General features: G+C 42.1%; 1 protein-coding gene across 1 annotated transcript in view; it reads left to right on the top strand.

Moving 5' to 3' along the window:
* The window catches only part of jmy (junction mediating and regulatory protein, p53 cofactor), a 100253-nt gene extending 91353 nt beyond the window's left edge, over nt 1–8900 (top strand). The window contains exon 10 of the mRNA XM_078396742.1: nt 1399–8900. Coding sequence (XP_078252868.1) covers nt 1399–1709 — 311 coding nt within the window. The 3' untranslated portion in view covers nt 1710–8900. The remainder of the gene's footprint in view (nt 1–1398) is intronic.
* Nucleotides 8901–24048: the final 15148 nt, after the last annotated feature.

Raw genomic sequence — 24048 nt, 5'->3', positions numbered from 1 at the left:
ATTTTGAAGACCTGCTATTGTTTGAGCTTTTGAAAGCTTTTTGGATTGCTTCTCGAATGAGTAAATGCTTTCTCAGGTCACGGTGTAGTACTTGGCTTGATGGAGTTCATGTGTTAGTTGCTCATATGTGCATTGAAGAGCGCCTGTTTTATCACAGGAGTGGAATCATTACTACCTGCATGGGTTGGGCCAAGGAGCTTATGAGGTGCTTGAAATGAATTGCATATGGATCAAGACAAAATTTTAAGAGAGTAAAGGGATGTTAAAGTCAGTCCTTTCATTGAGGTGGTAAAGGCTTTGGACATACCCATCCACATGTGGTGTCATTGCAGAACATTTTTGGCAGGATTGGATGGAAAGATGCCAAGTCATGGGTCCTCTCGGTATTTCCCTTGGTCAAGCTTTAGTTTTGAGTATCATCAGGTCTTGTGTAGAGCACAAAGTGCTGGAGTAATTCAGTGGATAAGCAACGTTTTAGGTCAAGACCCTTCTTCAGATCCCATCAGTTATAATCAGCAAAGTCTTCGATTTTTTTTAGTTTAGAGATAGATTGGAAACGGGTCCTTTGGCCCACCGAGTCCAGCGCAATCACCCGCACACTAATTCTATCCCACACACTAGAGACAATTTACAGAAGCCAATTAACCTACAAACCTGCACTTCTCTGGAATGTGGGTGGAGACCGGAACAACCGGAGAAAACCCACGCAGTCACGGGGAGAACTTTCCATTTCCCCAGGTACAGCACCCGTTAGTGGTATTGGTTGTGTGACAGCAAGAATATGTGAGCAGTTTTGGCCCACATATCTGAGGAAGGATGTGCTGGCATTGGACAGGGTCCAGAGAAAATTTACGAGAATGATCCCGATCGTTGAATTAACTTATATGGGGCATTTGATGACTGTGGCCCTTCACTCACTGGAGTTTAGTAAGATGAGGTGGGAAACCTAGCAAATAATGAATGGCCTTGAAGGAATGGATGTGGAGAGGTCTTTTCCAGTAGTGGGAGAGTCTAGGACCAAAGGGCACAACCTTAAAACAAAAGGACGCATTTTGAAAGGAGATGAAGAGGTATTTCTTTAGCCAGATTGGGTGAATGGATAGAATTTCTTGCCACAGGCAGCTTGGGTATTTTTAAAACAGAGATTGACAGGTTCTTGATTAGTAACGGCATGATCGAATGGCGGAGCAGACTCAATGGGCCAAATGACCTAATTCTGTTCCTATGTCTAAAACCTTTTATGAATCATATATTTTCAAACAAAACAATTTAAGGAGGCCATTTCACCAATTGCGTCCATTATTGCTTGAAGCCGAGTAAGAGGCTGCATGTTAGAAGGCATTGGCATGATTTTAAGCCATTCTGTTGCTGTACTAATGAGATAATTCCCTGTTGCAGTGAGCTCACCGATGGATGATGTACTAGCCTCCCTGAAGCGGGGTAGCTTCCATTTACGAAAGGTTGACCTACGCTCTTTGCCTCCATTTCCGGATGAAGATGACAGCAATAATATACTTGCACAAATTAGGAAAGGAGTGAAGTTAAAAAAGATTCAGAGGTATGGCCTGAGAGAGGCATCAATAGATCTGCATGATGCGGATCCTCTAACACGCAGCATCCACGAGGCGTTGAGGAGAATTAAAGAGGCGTCCCCCGAATCAGATGATGATGATGACGAAGGTCTACCATATGCGGAATGGGACAACTAGCTCCTTGGCCAAGGCTTTCTACAGCATACATTTTTAAACATAGCCTCTGGTTCCTCCAATGTGCTGTTCACTTTTGATGGTCCTGTAGATGAGTGGGTGGTCCCTGTTTGATAGAGAGGTGGCCCCCTTGAACTTGTGCCTAATATGGAGTCACTTAATGTCTAAACTAATGGGCAGCATATTACACAATACTTAAGATTTCCACAAATGGATGGAAAGTTTTGTGTTGCATTGGTCTGGTCAAATGATACTTTTTTAGTGATTATGACTGAGTTGTTCTCGTGTCCATTAGATTTACTTGCATAGTCCCGCCATTAATAACTGTCGATACTAACTGAAGAGGATCAAGAAAATAAATTAATCAGTTTTTAAAATAAAATTCCAGGTTTCCTACTGCACATTAATGAAAAGTACAGTTTGACCTGACTCAAATACTAATTTGGTACTTAAATTACCAAAGTCTTTTGTTTAATAATCTGAATCCTAAAGAGTATTTCTGTACATCAGTAAAAGTAAAGAACAACAGCGTATTCAATCTCACAAAGTGTTAATACAGGATAATTATTGCATTAATGCTTTGGAGCCCACATCAGCCTTCACAAAAGTATATTTGAATGACTTGCCAACTTTTTGATCGAGGTAATTGCAATAATTAGGACTATAACATTTTAGTAGTAAGTAAAATAACTAAAATAGTAAAATAGGGTTAGAAAGTAAAATAATTTATTGCAAAATAATAGTTTTACAGTATTTAATAGTTATGTAGTAGCACAATAATTTAAAGACATATTTTTGAAGTCTATTAATTTGATCAAATAAGTTGCAGATTGACTGACCTCTGTTGAAATTATCCATATGTAAAAAGTGATTGCCTTATGCATGTCTGAAAGATTTTAAGAATTTTAAGGGAAAGGTTTAGCGGTTGCATCATCCATTTGACTGATAATTGGATGTCTCCTGAGTATTTTAAGACTTAAATTTAGCCTGAAGAGTTTGATTTGCCTTGTCTCGTCTTCAACATTCAAATTTGGCTGAAATTATATAATGGATCTCAGCCACTAACCTAGTTGTATATGGAAAATTGCATGGCTCAAGAACTAGAGGTAATGTCTGCAGGAATAGTTTAAATGTGGGAATCGCGTTCCCCTTTATAATGGAAGACAAATGCGCTTAAATAGCATCTGAAGTACCACTAGATTAGTGTATGTCATAAGCTAAAATATCAATTTTCTTGGCATATATACATAAATATTTTGGATATCTATTCAGGGAGACATTTTCCTTGTGACTTATATGGGGCCGAACCGACAAATTAGTGTTATGCCTTTCAGTTTGGAAATGGGGAGAACAAGAATGTGGCATTATTACACTTAAAATAGTCGCGTTTGATCTATAAAATTCATTCAGCATTTTGTCAATACGAAATGAAAACAATAGAGCAACAAAACGTTATTCAAATAGTGCAGAATTAAATTGTTTTTGAGAGCAAGGGTTTTGTTTAAATCTAGATTTTAATTAATATTGAACTGATAGATTTGTATTCGTTGTATTTATTACAAGTACATTGTAGACTTTGAGGAAGGAAAATTGGGATAATTATCTTGGATAAATAGATTCCCCACCCCTCATAAGATTTAGTTGTCTTCTTCCTTGGACCAACATCATCCAAATGTTTGGGAGTGTTACATGCCTAGCATGTACCTTGGTGTGACCAGTTTTGAAAAATGAGAATCATTGACCACCCTGCAAGTTTATAGTTTCACCAGTAGTTTAGTACATTCTAACCATATAGTTAACAATGGGCACAAGGCCATGAAGATCGCGGGTTGGACCAGTAGAAAATAATGCATTTATGAATAAAAACTCCAGTAAGTCAATGACTCAAAGGTGAGGAAATTATCAAGCGAAACTGTGCCTGGGCATTGCTTAGTCGCTATGAATTCCAACCCAAATATTAAACTGTTTTGTCACATTGTACCTTTTTAATGCACTGATCAAATATACCCTAAAATGAAAATGAAGAAAATGTAACAATTTCTGAAACAATATGTGGATATGGAAGTATCAGTTTGTGTGGTTGCTGAGATTACTCTTTTACACATGTACCAAGCAGAATGCATTTTGCATCATTTTGTATTTTTGATCAATGCATGCTTTTGTATGAATGATTTGATCATTTTGCTGCATAAAAGAGTCTTATAAAGGAGCAGTTATTTATGTTCACAAGCATGAGTCTGAGAAAAGAATTTGCTTGTTAAATCAGGTTTTATTTTATTTGTAACAAAGCCTGAAGAAACTTTGTTTATAATGTATTTTTAAATGCATCCCTGGCACTGTGGCAAGAATCTAACCTTCTAGAGGACTTGTTGAGTTTTATTGAAACCTCTGTTTACATAATTCCAGGATAATCCTCTTTAAGAAGAGAAAAGAAAGTAAAGTACTAATTTCTGAGATTTGATGATGAATATCTTGCATGGGATTATTTCCCAAAAGATAACTTTACTTTATTCAAGTCGACAAGATTTTGTTTGAAAAAACTCGAGTCTCACCAAGTTGACAGATAAAGCACAACTATAACAATATTGGATTAAAAAAAGCCGCAAGTTATTTTGCTCAATTTGATAAATTAAGGCATTGTACAATATTTTTTTGCATGCTTTGTAATACTATATTCAATTTGGTAAAAGAGTTTGTGCAATTATCCAGGGCTAAGAGAAACAAAATCCCTTCGATGTTGAAATGTCATCCAGAATTGGGACGAAGAACAAAATATTAGCGGACAATGTGCATGAATGACATTTGACAAATTGGGTAGGGAAAGGGGAAGAAATTCAGCCAGTTTCATGATTACATCTTGCTCATCCAAGGGATAATTTGCAATGTTAAATCTATTCTCTAAAATTTAGATTTAATTATAATGACTGCATAATGTGACTGCAGGCAGCACATAATGCTGAATTATTAGGCTGCTGATTCAGATACTTTGGAAATATTTATAAACATTTTGAAGGTGTCCAGTGATATGGTTTATTTACATGATATTTTCAGGTACAGTGTTCATTGGTTGCTTTAATTTCAATTCTCACTAGGTTTAAGAGCTTTTTGCCGGAGGCTATCATTATCAGCTCATTTTTGTGACATTGGCATTTTTAGTAACAATAATTTCTTCAGCTATTAGTAATCAACAGCCGTTGGAGTGATGTACAATTTGAGTTTCGGATCTGATAATCCAACTTGATGCCTGTTAACCAATGCAAAAATAACAAACTGACAATGCATAAAAGTAGCAAACTGCAAAGGGGAAACTGCTTAAATAAATTGTAAATCTGCAGCATTAATATTTTCACACAGGTGCTCATCTTGTAATGGTGATTTTATTGAACATCTTTCCCCATTAACATTCCAATTAGGTTCAATTAAGTTTGCATGCATTCACTACTTTGAAATGTGATTGATCTCAATCAATTAGTCTGTAAAAGACTCGAGGAAAATTCTAGGAACGGATTTAGGGCTCCCTAAGTCTAATTACCAGTTGCTCACAAGTGTGATGCACTACTGAATGTCATGTTTGAAATAGACCCAAAATGCTGGAGTAACTCAGCAAGTCAGACATCATCTCTGGAGAAACCGTTGGAGATTACCCGTTACCGCATTTCAAATGTCTTGTGACAAATGAATAATGCATCTGAATATCCATGTTTCCATAGTGTCTTTTAATAGATCAGTTCCATACTTTACACATTGCTTTCATGAAGGTACCTATCAGATTCCCATGAGTTAACCCACAAGTAGCTAACCTATTACCTATGATTGACCTGGTCATGACCACGTCATTGATTATGTCAGACGTAGAATTTATTGTTCCTTATAAATCATTTACATTATTTTATTAGTATATTTCCAGCACAGTTTGGTTGCATATTACTGCCAGAGCAGTGGTCTGATACATGAGGTTTGGTGTTTTTTATGTCGTGGCCTTTTGCTATGAAAGAATTTGGAATGAGCAATGCATCGTGCACGCATTTTCTAAAGGCAGAGCAAACAGTTATGATGTTTCATCATTGGCATCAATCACAAGTTATAAAATTCTGAGAATTGTGGCTTTGAACTAGGTGGTCTCATAAGCATTTTATAAGTTAAATTCTCTGGACAAAAAAGCATGGTTTAAAGTAGGGAAGAGCCAAATTTAAGATTGGCGTTGGGTAATTGTTTAAACAAAGCTCGATAAATATGAAGTATTCTTTAGGATGGTTTAATGAATTCAAATATAATGGACCAATTTACGGAAATTCTGGATATGACGGTGGAAACACTGTGTTCTTTATGAATCAATGAAATAGGACGAATGGCGTTCTTTTTAATTATCTGAAGCAATACAATGAAATGTCCAACACATCACTGATCACTGGACATTAGTAAATGAAGAAGAGAGTTGATAAAAATATCCTCAAGTTACCATACATTTGTATGTTCAGCACTAAATTCTGTTAATATGTTACGTCCCTTTCTCAAAAAGGTGAAGTGAATTATTTCAGCTGCATGTGTAAGGCAATTATTTGCATCCTGAAGTATTCATGTTGTAAACGTAGTTGATTTTAATCTAATAATTTATTTATCTGGGTTCATCAGTATTCTGACAAAACACTATTTTTATCACCTGGATGTGATGCTATTAGAGTTTTGTAGGAGACAATGTGATAAAATATCCAGTTCATCCTGTAATTTTCTAGATTACATATGAGTTGAGGCACGATCTGTTCTCCAAGAACCGGTTATCACATCTCTTAAAGCAACGGATTAGACTAAAGTTTAGGAACGTTTCCACTTCGATGCTGCTCAGTATTTGAGGATGTCACCTAGCTATAATGCTCCGATTTTAGTGTTTATCTGTTCGGACGTTTTATTGTACATCAGTATGATGTGTGGCTTAACTTCAGCTTATTTCATTGGGGGCGGAGGGAAAGGAGATGTAGACCCAGGTATGTGTTGGAATCACACTAAAGATGTGCTGTTAAATTGGACGTAGCTTTTGATGGTATTCTGTATTTATTATCACTTTTACCAGCGAGCAAACAAAATGACTTAAGAACTATGCTTGTGGTATTTTAGATTGCAGCAGAAAATATTTTAATCTAATAATCTGAGCCTAAAGATATCGATTAGAATCATGGCTATTTATTCAGAATCCTGACATATTGAAAATATGATTAGGCAAATGATCAATTCATGAAGGAGTGCAGTGAAAGGGTTTTTGGATAAGTTGCAAACAGTAATGCAGGTGCACGTTACGATCAATTGTAGAACCAAACCACGGGAAAGTAAAGAAGGGACCATGGGTTTTCTGTTCCTCAAAATCAGTGTAATTTGTTCCTGCTGTACAAACTGACATTTATTAAAATAATTTAAGTGAAATAACCTCATGTAGTAAGTGGAAAGTTGAGACCAGAGAGAGTGAGAGAGGTAATTGTGGTTGGCAATGAGATGAATCCACCCAAAACTGAAGATTTCTGTATGACCCCCGACCTTCAGAAAAGATGTTTCTGCTAGGCCCCCAACAATTTGTGTTGTTAATGTTTTGATTTGCATTTTTTTAGATTTTAATCGTTATAGAAACAAGACAGTGAAAAGATTTCTATTAATGAGAGTTTAAGAAATATTTTGCATCAAGATGCAGTTATTTTTGCACCATTGAGGTTAATTTTGCTTCATAATTTAAACTTTATACAGAGTCTACATAAGTAAGTGTGGAAGAAAGTATGATGTATGTTTATAAGGGGTATGAATATGCATTATACTCAGAAAACAGCAGTAGATGGGCATAAGATAGGTCGGTGAATTATTTTCTTTTCTCCACTCTTCAGGCAGTTGATGCTTTAATGTTGAAAATGAAGAATGAGTTGTATTGCTGAAATAAAATGCAACCACACATTTTATTATTTTTCTCTTACAAATAATCATAGTATTTTAAGTCTCCATTCCAAAAGCAGCATCTATGTAAATATGATTTTAATGGGGGGTTTTAATTGCTTGCTTGAAATAATGTCTCTGAATGATTTGATAATTTCCATTATTTAGACCAGTTTTATGAGCTGATGAGACTAAGAGCTTTACAGTTATTGCCACAAGGGAACTATGCTGGGAGTACAAGTCACAAGTTCTGAGCATAACTCTGATGCTCATGGCTGATCCTACGCATGATCATACCTTTAAAGAAAGAACATTCTTTTGGCACTTTCTACAGTCATCATTGACTTAAACCAGTCAAGAGCTTGCTCTAGGTGTTTTGTTGGGTCGCAAAGTAACACAAAATGTCTTCTTCCCTTGACTGACAATTACAATTTTTTAATAATGAACCTAACTTGTATCCTAATCACTGTAATGCAATAATTCTACTAAAATTGTGGCATTTGTTAATTTTACAGAAATCTCCTTTAGACATAATTGAAAAGTCATTTGATACAAATTCTCTTTGCTTTTAAATGTAGTTGGAGTAGAAATCTTGGTGTGCTTTCTCTGTCCCCCTTGTGTGCCGTTTTGTTTTAGATGTATTCAAAGCATTTGCTGTGTTTTCATGTTGTCTCATCCCAAAATTAAGCTGCAACTCAGCTCCAAGGTTTAACATAGTTTTTTTATTGCACTTACTATATAAATATTTACTCTGTCGAGAAAAGGTCTACTGCATGGTGTGGTTCTCCACCATGCTTGTATTACCCAAGTGATGGCATTTACAAATCGAGCCACTCGGAAGCTGCAGTACTGTAGTTAGCCGAAGCAAATGGGTGAAGGAAAAGACTGACGAAAGACTGGTCTTCTGCAATATTTGAGTTCACTCAAAGAAGAAACACACTAGCACAATGCTTTAACTTTATGACATTTAACATATTTAAAGCAAATTGTATTCTGAAACAGTTATAATTAAAACCCATAGTACGTAAGTTTTTAATAATCAAATAATATTTATTGAGCAACTTAAATATAAAATTAATCTTGAAACTTAAGGAATCACAGCAATATGAAATTTAAAAATACATGCTCTAGTTGTCTTATCCTATAAGTCCTTGACATCTGTATTTTACATAATTATTTAATCTTGGTATTATGTTCTATTTTATTGTTTTTTACTTTATGTTTAAGGCTAAAGTCCTCACATACTGTAATCACCCTTTTAACATTGCGTTCACTGTTTTGGTGCTGAAATCTTGTTTCATTCAATAAAATATGATATTTAATTTATTTTCTGCCTTTCGGAGTATAACTGATCTATTTTCCATTTTAGAGAGTTTAGTTTTTGCACTGATTTATTTGCTGGAGAAAAGGCTTCCTCCAGAATTTGGTGGTTATGAATTGAATTCTCTGCATGTAAAGAATTGAAATCCTGTTTGTGCGATTTTAAACTCAAACGGTAAAACACAAATTATTAATTAGAAATGCACTACCAAAGACCTGCTACCTGATGTCATTAGCTCCCGAGAGCCAGCTTTTGTCCTTGTTTTCAAAGGAAAAGCCTCATGTATTTATGTCCAATCCCCACAGACAAGCAAAAGCTAATTCGAAAATATAAATGGTAATAAGGTTTATCACACAACAACTTCCTAAATAGTCCTACCGACTATGCCTAATCTGTTTTTGAACATTCAAATTGACTCCACTCTAAAAACTGGCTCCACTCTAAAAAATCGTTGAACGTGATATGAAAAAAAACGTGGCATCTGATCCGGGTCACACTGTTTAAACTTGTTAGAGTCCTACAACATGGAAACAGGCCCTTCGGTCCACCTTGCCTATGATGACCAAAATGCCCCATCCACACGAGTCCCACCTGCCTCTGTTTGGCCCATATCCCTCTGAACCTTTCCTATTTATGTACCTGTTCAAATGTCTTAAATGTTGTACCTGCTTCAACTAGTATAAGAAGATAACTGCAGATGCTGGTACAAATCAACGGTATTTATTCACAAAATGCTGGAGTAACTCAGCAGGTCAGGCAGCATCTCGGGAGAGAAGGAATGGGTGACGTTTCGGGTCGAGACCCTTCTTCAGACTGATGAAACAGGCCTTCAGTCTGAAGAAGGGTCTCGACCCGAAACGTCACCCATTCCTTCTCTCCCGAGATGCTGCCTGACCTGCTGAGTTACTCCAGCATTTTGTGAATAAATACCTGCTTCAACTACCCTGCTGGTACCTTGTTCCATATACCTACTACCCTCTGTGTGGAAAGTTGCCCCACATGTTCCTATTAAATCTTTACCCTCACCCTATACCTATGTCCTCTGGTTCTTAATTCCCCTTCTCTGTGCATTCTGAGCAGATAGGTTTGATGCACAGAGTCTTTTACCCAAAGTTGGGGAATTAAGAACAATAGGAACCTACTCTGGGTAAAAGACTGTTTATCTACCCTGTCTATTCAGAATGCAGCATGTGTTAGAAGGAACTGCAGATATTGGTTTACACCGAAGATAGACATAAAATGCTGGAGCAACAGCAGGTCAGGCAGCATCTCTGGAGAAACGGAATAGGTGACATTTTGGGTCAAGACCCTTCATCAGACTTCAGAATGCAGTATTTTACCCACAGTAGGGGAATCAAGAACCAGTTACTTAAGAGACGGAAAGTGAAAGATATTCAGTTGTAAAGCCCATAGTTAAAATTAAAGTCATGGATAAGAATAATCAAAAAACATAAAGCAGAGGTGGGAGAACAACAAGGGGTTCAGGTCTTTCTGTGACACTCTTGTTTGTTATTGGTGGAGTAGGAGCGAACAGATGAACAATGATTGCTAACCACACAGTAATTATGAATGGATAGACACGAGAAAGGGTTTATTAACCCGTGAGATACTAAAGGCAAAAAGGAAGGGGAACCTAATAAGTCCAGTTCAGTTTAGTTTATTGTCACGTGTACCGAGGTACATTGAAAAGCCTTTGTTGCTTACTAGCCAGTCAAAAGACAATACATGATAACAATCAAGCTGCCCACAGTGTACAGATACATAAGGGAATATCGTTGAGTGCAAAGTAAAGACTGATCAAAGATATTCCAATGGTCACCAATGAGGTAGATAGAATTAGGATGATTGAGGTGCCTGATTACAGCTGGGAAGAAACGGTCCCTGAAACTGGAGGTGTGCGTTTTCACACATCTGAACCTTTTGCTCGATGGGAGAGGGGAGTGGCCAGGGTGCGACTCATTCTTGATTATGCTGCTGGCTTTGTCGAGGCAGCGTGAGGCATAAATAGAGTCAATGGAAGGGAGGTTGGTTTGTGTGATGGCCTGGACTGCATCCACAATTCGCTGTAATTTCTTGCGGTCTTGGATGGAGCTGTTCCCAAACTAAGCTGTGATGCATCCTGATAAACTGAAAGTAGAAGAATAAAACAAAGGAATAAAGAATAAAGAAATCATGAGCACCCATAGGGAGGGGCAGGAAAAGGCTTTGTTTTGACTTTTGAAAAAGGTATTTTGCAATAAAAATGTGATGAGACTTCCCAGAAGATCATGCAGGTGTCCAAAGCAAGAGGAACAAGCAATGAACTCCTGGAGGGTCTCGGTCTACATTCCACATTGAGTCCATTCATCTAGGCAGTCAGAGGAGAGCTTCTTCAATGGCATGCTTTAAAGGGTTTTTTTCAGTGGAGCAATAAAAATCAGAGGTAGGGACTCAACCCAAAACATCAACTCTCCATTCCCTCACCACTCACCAGCTTTGCTGCCTGGCCCACCGATCTACAGCATTTTGGTTCTTGCTCCAGATTCCAGCATCGGCAGTCTCATATCTCCCAAGAGAAACAAGCAACTGGTTTATATATAGAACATAAAATATGGTTTCATCTATCATCCACTCTGAGCAACGGAGAAGGTAAAATGTTCAAAATTATTAGTTCAAAAAATGAGAATAGACATAACGATGTGACATCGGCAGAGCTATGGTCAAACCTTAAAACACAATCATAGAGCACAGGAGGAGGCTGTTCAGCCTACAATGCCTATGCCGAAAATGATGCCAAGATAAATAAGTATGACCGTTCCAACATGAAAAGGATCTACAGGAGGTGCTGCCTCAAAAAGGCAGCTCATATCAAATCTCCACATCACATTGGCCACCCTCTCATCTTGCTAATACCATCAGGAAGAACCTACAGGAGCCTGAGAACCATGACCTCCAGGTTCAAGTTTACAGATGATACAAAAGTGGGTGGTTTTGCAGATAGTGAAGATGGTTGTAAAAAAATTGCAGCAGGATCTGGATCAATTGGCCAGGTGGGCTGAGGAATGGTTGATGGAATTTAATGCAGAAGAATGTGAGGTGTTGCATTTTGGGAAGTCTAACATGGGCAGAACCTACACAGTAAACGATGGAGCTCTGGATAGTGTAGGGCAGAGGGATCTAGGAGTGCAGGTGCATAGCTCCCTGAAGGTCATCGCCTTAGAATTAAAGGGCACTCATTTAGAAAGGAGGTGAGGAGGAACTTCTTTAGTCAGTAGGCAGTTAATCTGGGGAACTCATTGCCACATCAATGGATATTTTTGAGATGGAGATTGACAGATTTTTGATTAGTACGGGTGTCAGGGGTTATGGGGAGAAGGCAGGAGAATGGGGTTAGGAGGGAGAGAAAGATCAGCCATGATTGAATGGTGGAGTAGACTTGATGGGCCGAATGGCCTAATTCTGCTCCTATCACTTATGGACTTATGAAGGACAGCATCTTCCCAGCCACCATTAGACTCTTGAACGCTGCACACTAACCACAGCCCTACGACTGCACCTATGAAATACTCTCAACTTGGTTCTGCTTGCACCACAGATTTGCTTTTGTACAATTACAGTCTGGTTAACCTAGTATGACTGATAATTAATTTATTGTATTATTGATTATTGACATTTATTTATGCTATTGCGTTGATGGGCTTGTAAGAATTTGCAGTATGACAAATATACACTCTCGACTTAAATCTAGGATCGGTTTCTATTCAGGAATAAAATGCAAGTATTAGTTATGTCTACTGTTAACCTAGATGAGTCAAAAATCCATATTTTTTTCATTAATGTTCTTTAGGGAAAGTAAAATGGGGCTGCATGTGACCACATGGCTTTTCTCCAGGAGCTCTGGTTTCCCCCCACATTCCAAAGACATGCAGGTTTGTATGTTAATTGGCTTCAGTAAAAATTGTAACTTGTCCCCAGTGTGTAGGATAGTGCTAGTGTACGGGGATCACTGGTCGGCGTGGACTCAGTGGGCCGAAGGGCCCGTTTCCACACTGCATCTCTAAACTAAACTCTGTCATCATTACATGGCCCATTTACAATTTTAGGATTAGAATCATGGAGTCATGCAGCATGGAAACTGCCCTTTGGCTCAACTAGTCCAACCAGCCCACATTTGGCCCATATCCTTCTAAACATGTCCCATCCATGTACCTGTCCAAATGTCTTTAAATGTTGTTATAGTTCCTGCCTCAACTACCGCCTCCAACAGCTTGTTCCACACACCCACCACCCTCTGTGTGAAAAAGTTGCCCCTCAATAATAATAATAATAATAATAAACATTTATTTTTTATAGCGCTTTTCCAGATGCTCAAAGACGCTTTACAAAAACAGTCAAGACATAAAAACAAACAAATGAACTGTCCTGACGAAGAAGCGGCGAACAAATAGCGCCAGCGTCCTCTCACGTCAGGGTCCGGCAGTAGACAATAAAGAACACAAGACACACAATTACAATTTTTAACACAAACAGCCATCACAGTGATTGCTCCAGGCACACCCTCACTGTGATGGAAGGCAAAGAAAAGTCTTATCTCCTCCTCATTCTTCTCCCGTGGTGCCACGAGGCGATCAATCTTTCCCCTCTCACCTTAGCCCTATGTCCTCTGATTCTTGATTCCCCTCCTCTAGAGGGCAGACCAAACATAGACTGGGTGATCGTTTCGCTGAACACCTTCGCTCAGTCTGCCTGGACCTACCTGATCTCCCGGTTGCTAAACACTTTCATTCTCTTTCCCATTCCTGCCTGTCCTGGGTCTCCTCCATTGTCAGAGTGAGACTAAATGCAAATTGGAGCTACAGCATCTCATATTTTGCTTGGACAGCTTACCGCCCAACAGTATGAAGATTGATTTCTCTAACTTCAAGTAACCCCTGCAATCCCTCTCTCCATCCCTCCCCCACCCAAGTTGCACCAGCTTCTCATTTTCACACAAACTAACAATGGCCTGTTTCCTTTACCATCGTCACTTTTTTGCATGTCTTTTATTCGTTGATCTTTATCTCTCTACATCACTGTCTATATCTCTCGATTCCCTTTCCCCCGACTAGCCTGAAGAAGGGTCTCACCCATTACTTCTCTCCAGAGATGCTGCCTGTCCCGCTGAGTTACTCCAGCATTTTGTCGATCTGGGTAAATGACCTTACACATTTACTTCATCTATTATAAGTGCCAAATAAAACAACTTTGGAAACATACTCGCCTGTGATTTCGCCTTAAATATTCGGAAAGTAGAAATAAAATAGATTTTCTGTTTTTCCTTTACTTTTCCAGCATCTGCAGTATTTTAGTTTGATAATGACTGATTTGGATTCAACGCTCTAATTAAATATATTTAGCTTGGAAGCAAGTCATTTACACAAGCAGAGCAAACTGGAGAACACAATCAATATCTTAAATGGGAAAAATAGCACCATTTTGTAACTTCATTTTCATTAAACACTCACTACATTATTCCATGCAAGAGAAAACAAAACAATTTCAGTGTTCTGTTTCAAATGCCAGAGATTGAATCCTGGCAAAATGTCAATAAATCTGTACGCTAATTCAATATGTCTGCTAAGATAACGTTTTTATTTCTACAATTCTATGGTTGACAGAACCTAATCAACTTCAAAATTAAAATAAACATTGGATCCGTATTAATTTTTTGGCAAGGGATACTAAAACAATGCCAGCAACATTTCTCTAGATTACCTGGAACAGAGGTTTAAAATGTGCCTTCAGTACCCAGTGACTATATCCAAAAACTGGGACTTTGGGCAGTCAAACCTCTGTTCAAATTATATGTTTGCCCATTGTTGCATTGAACAGCAAACCACTGGAGTGCACCACCTCACAGCCTACATACACACCCACCAGGCACCCTCTTCCCTATTTATAGGAGATCCTGCAGATCCCACATTGGCCTGAACAAACCATCTCAGAACTTGGACTGGACGTAAGTTATCTCTCATCCCAAATGGTTGCACAAAGCGGTGAGTTGGACAGGATTGACTCATTTAGATGCAAAGAACTGCAGATGCTGGTTTGTACCAAAGATAGACACAAAGTGCTAGAGTAACTCAGCAGGTCAGGCAGCATCTCTGGAGAAAAAGGATGGGTGATGTTTTGGGTCAGAACCCTTCTTCAGGTTGAAAGTAGGGGATTGGGGGTGGGGGGGGGTGTGGGGGTAGGGTTGCCAACTGTCCTGTATTAGCTAGGGCATCCCATATTTTGGGCTAAATTGCTTTGTCCCATACGGGACCGCCCTTGTCCCGTATTAGACCCAGACACTGTAGTCCGCTGTAGTCCCAGACAGTGTAGGCCCGGGCGCCACCTAACAGAGGTTGCATAGCAACCCGCCTGGTAGCCGCCTTTGGTGGAGCAGGAGCACGTGGCCACTGGCTGGGTGAGGTCACGTGGGGCGCGGGGCGGTGACATCACCTTGTCCCTTATTTGGGAATGAGGAAGTTGGCAACCCTAGGTTGGCAACCCTAATGGACACTGTAGTTGTAAATCTGTGGAATTCTCTGCCTCAGAAGGCAGTGGAGGCCAATTCTCTGGATGCTTTCAAGAGAGAGCTAGATAGAGCTCTTAAAGATAGCGGAGTCAGGGGGTATGGGGAGAAGGCAGGAACGGGGTACTGATTGTGAATGATCAGCCATGATCACATTGAATGGCGGTGCTGGCTCGAAGGGCCGAATGGCCTACTCCTGCACCTATTGATGGAGTGATTGAAAGAGACGAAAAGATGAAAATTATTCCCAGTCTCCTGACCAAATTTCTGCCACCTTTCTAAGGCTCCATTTTAGATTGCACAGCGAGCAGATCCCTGGTTTTGGGCCTCACTACAATGCAAATGTGTACAGTGCAATCTGGATTTCCAGGAGCACGGACGCAGCGGCTCACAGCTCTCCCTTTCGGTGCGTTTTATGTGTGTTATCTGTGTTATGTCTGTTAGTCAATTTTAGTCATGCAAACCAGGAAAATCAGGCAAATCCTACCTACAACCGAAAGGACCTTCTGATCATCGGATTCCAGTGCAATCGGGACCTTGTGCGCGAATTTCCACACCCGCGAAATATACCGGAAGAGATAGCCAGGACACCGGGCGCTCCGTGGATAGTTGTCGGCGCGAACAGGCGTCGCAGGCGGAGGAGAAACAGGAAGCAAAAGCGAGGATGCCGGTCCGGTATACTTGCCAAGCTAAAGAGACAGCCACACAAACCACCGCTACCCAGCATGTTCCTCACCAACGCCAGATCCATCATCAACAAAATGGACGAACTAAAACTACAGATATCAGCAAACAAACTCGTGGAGGACTGTTGCATTCTCTTAGTAACAGAGACATGGCTTCATCCACTTATCCCAGACGGAGCCATTGAGCTAGCCGGGCGTACAGCGTTTCGTTGGGACAGAAACATCGACTCCGGTAAGAGCAAGGGGGGGGGGTTATGCATTTATGTGCACAACAGCTGGTGCACTAACATCCAAATCATAGATAGCCACTGTTCTCCTGATCTGGAGTCCCTAACAGTTAAATGCAGGCCTTTTTACCTTCCTCGCGAATTTACAGGGGTTATAGTAACAGCAGTCTACATCCCACCGAATGCTAACGCTAGCACAGCTTTAGGCTACCTGCTCGGTGCAATAAACTCACAACAGAGCACATATCCAGAAGCAGCCCACATCATAGCCGGGGACTTCAACCATGCAGACCTAAAGTCAGTTCTCCCGAAACTTGAACAACACATAAGATGTGCTACCAGGGGGGAAAACACACTAGACAAGGTTTACTCAAATATTAAGAAGGGTTTCAGGTCAGCACCACTACCACACCTGGGGCAGTCAGATCACCTGTCCATATTCCTAACTCCAGCATACACCCCACTCAGGAGGAAAGCTCCAGTCACCATAAAGACTGTTAAGACATGGCCTGAAGGAGCTTCCTCGCAGCTGCAGGATTGCTTCGAAAGGACCAACTGGGATATTTTTGAGGATCAGGACTTGGAGGAGTACACATCAACTGTACTTTGCTACATCCAAAACTGTGTTGACAATGTCACCGTCGACAAACGCATCCGGTTGTACCCCAATCAAAAACCGTGGATGACAAAGGAAGTCAGGTCTCTCCTCAAGGACCGTAACACCGCCTTCAGGTCTAGTGATAGAGCTCTATACAGTGCTGCTAGAACCAACCTGAAGAGAGGCATCAAGGATGCCAAAGCGTCCTACAAGAGGAAGATTGAGGACCACTTTTCCAACAATGACCCACGGCGGGTATGGCAAGGCATCCAGCACATCACCAACTACAAAACCAGCAACCGCACGACTGCCGACGGCGACGCCTCGCTGGCTGAGGAACTTAACTGTTTCTTTGCTCGTTTCGAGGTGAAAGCTACAGTGGCAGACATTACACCCTCTCCAGCACCTGACAGCAACACCTTCACTGTGCAGGAGTATGATGTTAAGCGCGTGCTCAGAGCAGTGAATCCCAGGAAAGCTGCAGGCCCCGATGGTGTGACGGGCAGAGTGCTGAGGGAATGTGCAGACCAATTATCTGAGGTCTTCACAAAAATCTTCAACCTGTCCCTTTTAAAATCCACCATCCCTCCCTGCCTGAAGTCCGCCATAATCATCCCACTGCCGAAAAAGTCTGTCATCAGCGGTCTTAACGACTACCGTCCGGTAGCACTCACACCGGTCATCACAAAGTGCTTCGAGAGACTGGTCCTGCAGCACATCAAAGCCAGCCTCCCACCCACCTTCGACCCACACCAGTTTGCCTACAGAGCAAATAGGTCTACAGGGGATGCCATCGACACTGCTCTTCACACTGCACTGACCCACCTTGAACACCAGGGGAGCTATGTGAGGATGCTCTTCCTCGACTTCAGCTCTGCCTTTAACACGGTCATCCCGAGCAGACTGGTCACCAAACTTTCCGACCTTGGATTTTCCCAAACCATCTGCCAATGGATCAAGGACTTCCTGACCAACCGCCCCCAGACAGTCAAAATAGGCCCTCACCTCTCCTCCACCATTACACTGAGCACCGGCTCACCACAGGGCTGTGTGTTGAGCCCCATCCTTTACTCCCTCTACACTCACGACTGCGCCCCCACCCATCCCACCAACACCATCATCAAGTTCGCGGATGACACGACTGTGGTTGGACTCATCTCAGAAGGAGATGAGACAGCCTATAGGGATGAAATCCAAAGGCTGGCAGCATGGTGTTCAGTGAACAATCTGGTCCTGAACTCCTCCAAAACAAAGGAACTTATAATTGACTTTAGAAAAACCAGTGGAGATTACGACCCACTCTACATCAATGGGGTCTGTGTGGAAAGGGTACCAGCTTTCAGGTTCCTGGGTACGCACATCGCAGAGGATCTCACCTGGTCTACCAACACCATCACCACAGTAAAGAAGGCACAGCAGAGACTCCACTTCCTGAGGATCCTCAGGAAAACCAACCTGCAGGAGAAGCTCATGTTGTCCTTCTATCGCTGCTCCATCGAGAGTGTGCTGGCATACTGTATAACAACATGGTATGCCAGCTGCTCAGAAAAGGACAGGAAGGCCCTTCAGAGGGTCATCACGACGGCCCAGAAAATCATCGGCTGCTCACTGCCCTCCCTGGAGCACCTGTTCAGCCTACGCTGCCTCAGTAGAGCAGGCAAAATAATAAAAGATCCATCCCACCCCGGCCACCGTCTGTTTGTTCATCTGCCCTCTGGTCGACGTTTCAGGCCGATCAAATCCCGAACAAACAGACTTAAGAACAGTTTTTACCCCAGGGCCATACGAGAACTGAACACTACCTTGCACTAGGCAACACCGTTAAAAAATCGGTCATATAATTGTATTTAATTGTATTTATGTATTTATTTGTTTTTGCATTTATTGCATATATGTTTGTACGCACCGTCAGGATTGGCTATTTTTTAATTTCGTTGTACTCGTTGCAATGACAATAAATGAATATTATTATTATTATTATTATTATTATTATTATTATTATTATTATTATTATTATTATTATTATTAACTTTGCAATCTGCTTCATTTTTCAGTTAGGAACTCAACTCTTTGTAGCAGAACCTTAACTTCCACGCCAAGTGCCCTGTTCGCCAACAATGTAGTTATAATAATAATAATAATAAACATTTATTTTTTATAGCGCTTTTCCAAATGCTCAAAGACGCTTTACAAAAACAGTCAAGACATAAAAACAAACAGACAAACTATTCTGACGGAGAAGCGGCGAACAAATAGCGCCAGCGTCCTCCCACGTCAGGGTCCGGCAGTAGACAATAAAGAACACAAGACACACAATTACAATTTTTAACACAAACAGCCATCACAGTGATTGCTCCAGGCACACCCTCACTGTGATGGAAGGCAAAGAAAAGTCTTATCTCCTCCTCATTCTTCCCCCGTGGTGCCACGAGGCGATCGAGGCTCCCGACTTTTGAAGCCCCACCGGGCGATGGAAAGTCCCAGGGCCGAGCCGAGCAGGCCAATGAAGGTCCTGAGCCCCCACCGGGCGATGGAAAGTGCCGCGGCCAGGCCACGCAGGGCGATGAGGGGCCTGCGAGCGGGTCAATCAAACCTCGCGCTCCGGGGCGGTCGAAGCTGCTACGGCTGGAGCTCCAGAAAGCCGGTCGCCAGCCAGGGACCTGCGAACTCCAGATGTTGCGGTCTGCAGGGCCCACGGCCGAAGCCTCCGAGATGGTAAGTCCAGGCCCTGCAACCGGAGTCTTCAAGGTTGATCCCAGCTGGAGGCCGCCGACTCCACGGTGTTAGGCCGTAGCATGAATGGAGACACAACATGGTAAAGGTCGCATCTCCGTTGAGGAGATTGGAAAAAAGGTTTCCCCCACCCCCCCCCCCCCCACATATACAGAGTTAAAAATGAATCAAAAGAAACATTTAAACGATAACAAAGACAAAAACAACAAAAAAAGACAGAGAGACTGCCGGTGAGCCACAGCTGCAGAACGCAGCCACGCCCCCACAGTTACAAACGTTAAATACTTTGTCTTTCACTGCATCTTATGGAATAGCCTAAACTGTAAATAGACACAAAATGCTGGAGTAGCAATGGGCTGAAGCATAAACTGAAACCTATTTGAAAGTGGATGTTAGACCTTCCCATTTTTAGTCTTCATTTGCAATTGAACAGCTCTCTTGCAATGGAAACTGGAGCCCACTTGATTTAACTTTCTGATTTCATTCACTGGACCATCATTTGCAGTAGTTCAGCTGAACCCCGACATTCCATTCAGACTTCGAGTACACTGGAAGGTGGGGGACACAAGAACGCTCGTAACATTTTAGTATACGGACAAGTACACAAATGGAAACAACGCACCAAGTGGTGGTGTATGAGATGGGCCTAGATGGGTACTTGACGGTCAGCATGGACATGGTGGGCCATAGGGACTGTTCTTGAGCTCCACGACGATTTGCATAGGGCATTATCTTCTAGAATTCCTAATTTTTCCACTTCATTAAAAGCTTTCAAAACAAAAAGTAATTCCACCGAATACCACTGGTTCAATTCCTTTACAAATTTAAAAAGGAAATACTTGGGCGTCACAGTGGAGCGGCTGGTAGAACTGCGTTGAGTTTGCACGATCTCCCTGTGATTGCATGGTTACCTCACACATCCCAATGACGTGCAGGTTAATCGGTTAAATGTGCATGCAAAGGCGGGAAATGAATCTTTCGCAGTGCCAGCTTTTGGCTGCATCCTGCTGTCTGCCGAGGCTCACTCTACCAAGGCCCAAATGCCACCGTGAAACACTGGCAAATAGCTCAGACAACAAGAGCTTGAGGGTGGTGGCTACATGGAGCAGACTGCCAGAGGAGATGGTTGAGGCACACATTTAACAGACACTTGGACAGGTACATGGATCGAAAAGGTTTAACAGGATAAGAGCCAAACGCAGGCAAATGGGACTAGCTTAGATGGGACATCTTGGCATACATGGACAAGTTGAGCTGCCAGTTTCCATGCTGTATGACTCTAAATTCAGAAGGTAGGCTAAAACAGGAAGGCATGAAGCTTTGAAATACATTTTGAAAAGAAACTTTAAAGGGAAGCACGAGGAGTAATTAGAAAAGACATACAATTGGTGCTTAATGTGCAACAGCCAGAGATGTGTGAACGGGTGGAATACACTAACACAGGGGCCTCCAAACCTTTCAGCATGAGGGCCACATTATATATTTGGCGCATTTTTGTGGGCCGCAGGAAAAAATAAAGAAGTGAGTTTTTTTTACTCAATTTAATGAACTCAAAAAGGTTTAGACTAGGTTACGCTAGATTAGATTAGGAAAGGTTAAACTAGGTGAGGTTAGATTAGGTTAGTTTACATTAGGTTTATATGGCAACAAATAAATAATATTCAATGTTTAAAAAGAGCTTGAAATATTGGAATATATATATAAACATAGCACAAAAAGTAAGGAAATTTGTGTTTGGTAGATTATTTCTTTATTGTAACAATGCTTCTTGGCAATAAATCTTATACCGTTGGAAAGCCTGTTTATTTCCCTTTTAAATGGTGCCACATTTGTAAGGAACATGCATTTGTGGGATGAGCAGCAGAGCTGAGTATGTGGGTTGTGCCCATGAAAAATCTGCCAAATCTTCTCTGCCAATGCCAAACAGCTTATTCTGCCATTGACTCTTGTTCGGTGTTGTTTGGTGGATTGGATGATTGAAGTCTGAAGAAACAAGACATATTGGCAATTTAACAATTTATTCATTTAATAAACAGGAGCCTCAGTAGCGTGTGGAAGAACCATACACAGCCACAACAGCCTGGCACCTCCTCCTCATGCTGGTCACCAGCCTGGTCACACACTGTTGTGGGATGGCATCCCATTCTTCAACCAACATTTGTCGCAAGTCAGCCAACGTGGTTGTGTTGGTCACTCTGGCACGAACAGCACGCCCAAGCTGATCCCACAAGTGTTCAATGGGGTTGAGGTCAGGACTGCTGGCAGGCCATTCCATTCTCTCCACTCCCAAATTCTGGAGGTAGTCTCTGAGAAACCCTGCTCTGTGGGGGCGAGCATTGTCATCTTGGAGGATAGAGTTCGGTCCCAGACTGTGGAGATATGAGATTGCCACTGGTTGCAGAATCTCATCTCGATATCTCTCTGCATTGAGATTGCCTCCAATGATGACAAGCCTCGTTTTTCCAGTGAGGGAGATGCCGCCCCACACCATCACACTGCCTCCACCAAAAGATGTTACTCTATCGGTGCAGCAATCAGCATAGCGTTCTCCGCAGGCAGAATCTGGACTCATCGCTGAACATAACGTTCCTCCACATGTTCAGGTTCCAGTGCACGTGTTGCCGACACCAGCGCAAACGGGCCTGACGGTGAAGGGCAGTCATGGCAGGCCTCCTGGCAGCCCTATGAGACCGGAGATCGGCTGCGTGCAGTCTGTTCCGAATTGTCTGGGCAGATAGCCGTCGGCCATATCGTCCTGCAAACCTTGACTGCAAATCTGTAGAAGACAGCCTACGGTTCCTAAGTGCTGACAGGGTGCGGAAACGGTCTTCTTCGGGTGTCGTCTTCTTGGGACGCCCACTTCGCGGCCTGTCTCTGACATCCCCCGTTATATGGAACTTGGCCTTCACTTTGGAGATGGTACTAGGGCTCACTCCAAATAATGCCGCAACTTGGTTTTGCGGAACACTAGCTTGAAGTTGCCCTATCCAGATCAGTCAAACGTGGCATGCCGATTCTTGGAGCAGACACCTACTGACCACTGTAGCAGGGCCCATGCTCACAGATGCTGCCAATCAGGTGCCAATCAGGCACCTGATTGTCAGCACCTGGGTGTACCAGAAGCTCAAAACAAGAGTCAATAGCAACAGCAGAATAAGCTGTTTGGCATCGGCAGAGATTTGGCAAATTTTTCATGGGCGCAACCCATATACTCAGCTCTGCTGCTCATCCCACAAATGCATGTTCCTTACAAACGTGGCACCATTTAAAAGGGAAATAAACAGGCTTTCCAACGGTTTAAGATTTATTGCCAAGAAGCATTGTTACAACAAAGAAATAATCTACCAAACACAAATTTCCTTACATTTTGTGCTATGTTTATATATATACCGTAGGTATACAATTATTTATAAAACAGAAAAAATACAGTGACCGCCACTGGGGGAAGAGAGCAGAGAGAGAGAGAGTGTGGGGGTGGGGGAGAGAGTTGGGGTAGAGGGAGCAGCGGGTGAGAGCGGGAGCGTGGGGAGGGGGGAGGGTGTCAGAGGGTCCAGTGAAGGAGCGCTGCCACTTGCGAGGGCTGCTCCCTCCCTCCCTCTCTCCCAGCGCCAGCGAGATCTGCCTCGCTGCTCCACTCTTTTGCCCAGCCCCGTCTCCCTCTAACGCAGCGAAATAAGAACAAACACAAGTGTTGTGGTTGTTGTTCAGAAGGCCACAGTTTAAGAATAAGGGGTAGGCCATTTAGAACTGAGATGAGGAAAAACTTTTTCAGTCAGACAGTTGTGAATCTGTGGAATTCTCTGACTCAGAAGGCAGTGGAGGCCAATTCTCTGAATGCATTCAAGAGAGCTAGATAGAGCTCTTAAGGATAGCGGAGTCAGGGGGTATGGGGAGAAGGCAGGAACGGGGTACTGATTGAGAATGATCAGCCATGATCACATTGAATGGCGGTGCTGGCTCAAAGGGCCGAATGGCCTCCTCCTGCACCTATTGTCTATTGCTCCCTCTGCCCGACTCTCTCCCACCCTCTCCCCGTGGTGAGCGGCGACGAGGAGGGAAGTTTGTTGTTGTGCGAGGGGGCGCTGCGATCTGTCGTCTTGTCCCGGCTCTAGGTCGGTGGCGATCCGCTCTCTGGTGTACCTTCGCCGGGCAGCTTCTGCCTCCAGTCCCCGCCATCTAAGAGCTTGCTGCAGGCCGGATAAAATCTCCTGGCGAGCCGGATGTGGTCCGCGGGCCATAGTTTGGAGATCCCTGCACTAACATGTTGACTGAAGTAGGGGTGGAATTGGAGATCATGCAGGTGGAAGATTGTGATGAGAAAGAATATCAAAA

This window comes from Rhinoraja longicauda, chromosome 3, assembly GCF_053455715.1.
Source record: "Rhinoraja longicauda isolate Sanriku21f chromosome 3, sRhiLon1.1, whole genome shotgun sequence".
Taxonomy (NCBI): domain Eukaryota; kingdom Metazoa; phylum Chordata; class Chondrichthyes; order Rajiformes; family Arhynchobatidae; genus Rhinoraja; species Rhinoraja longicauda.
Note: the sequence above shows the minus strand (reverse complement) of the source record. Positions and strands in the feature narration are given on the sequence as shown.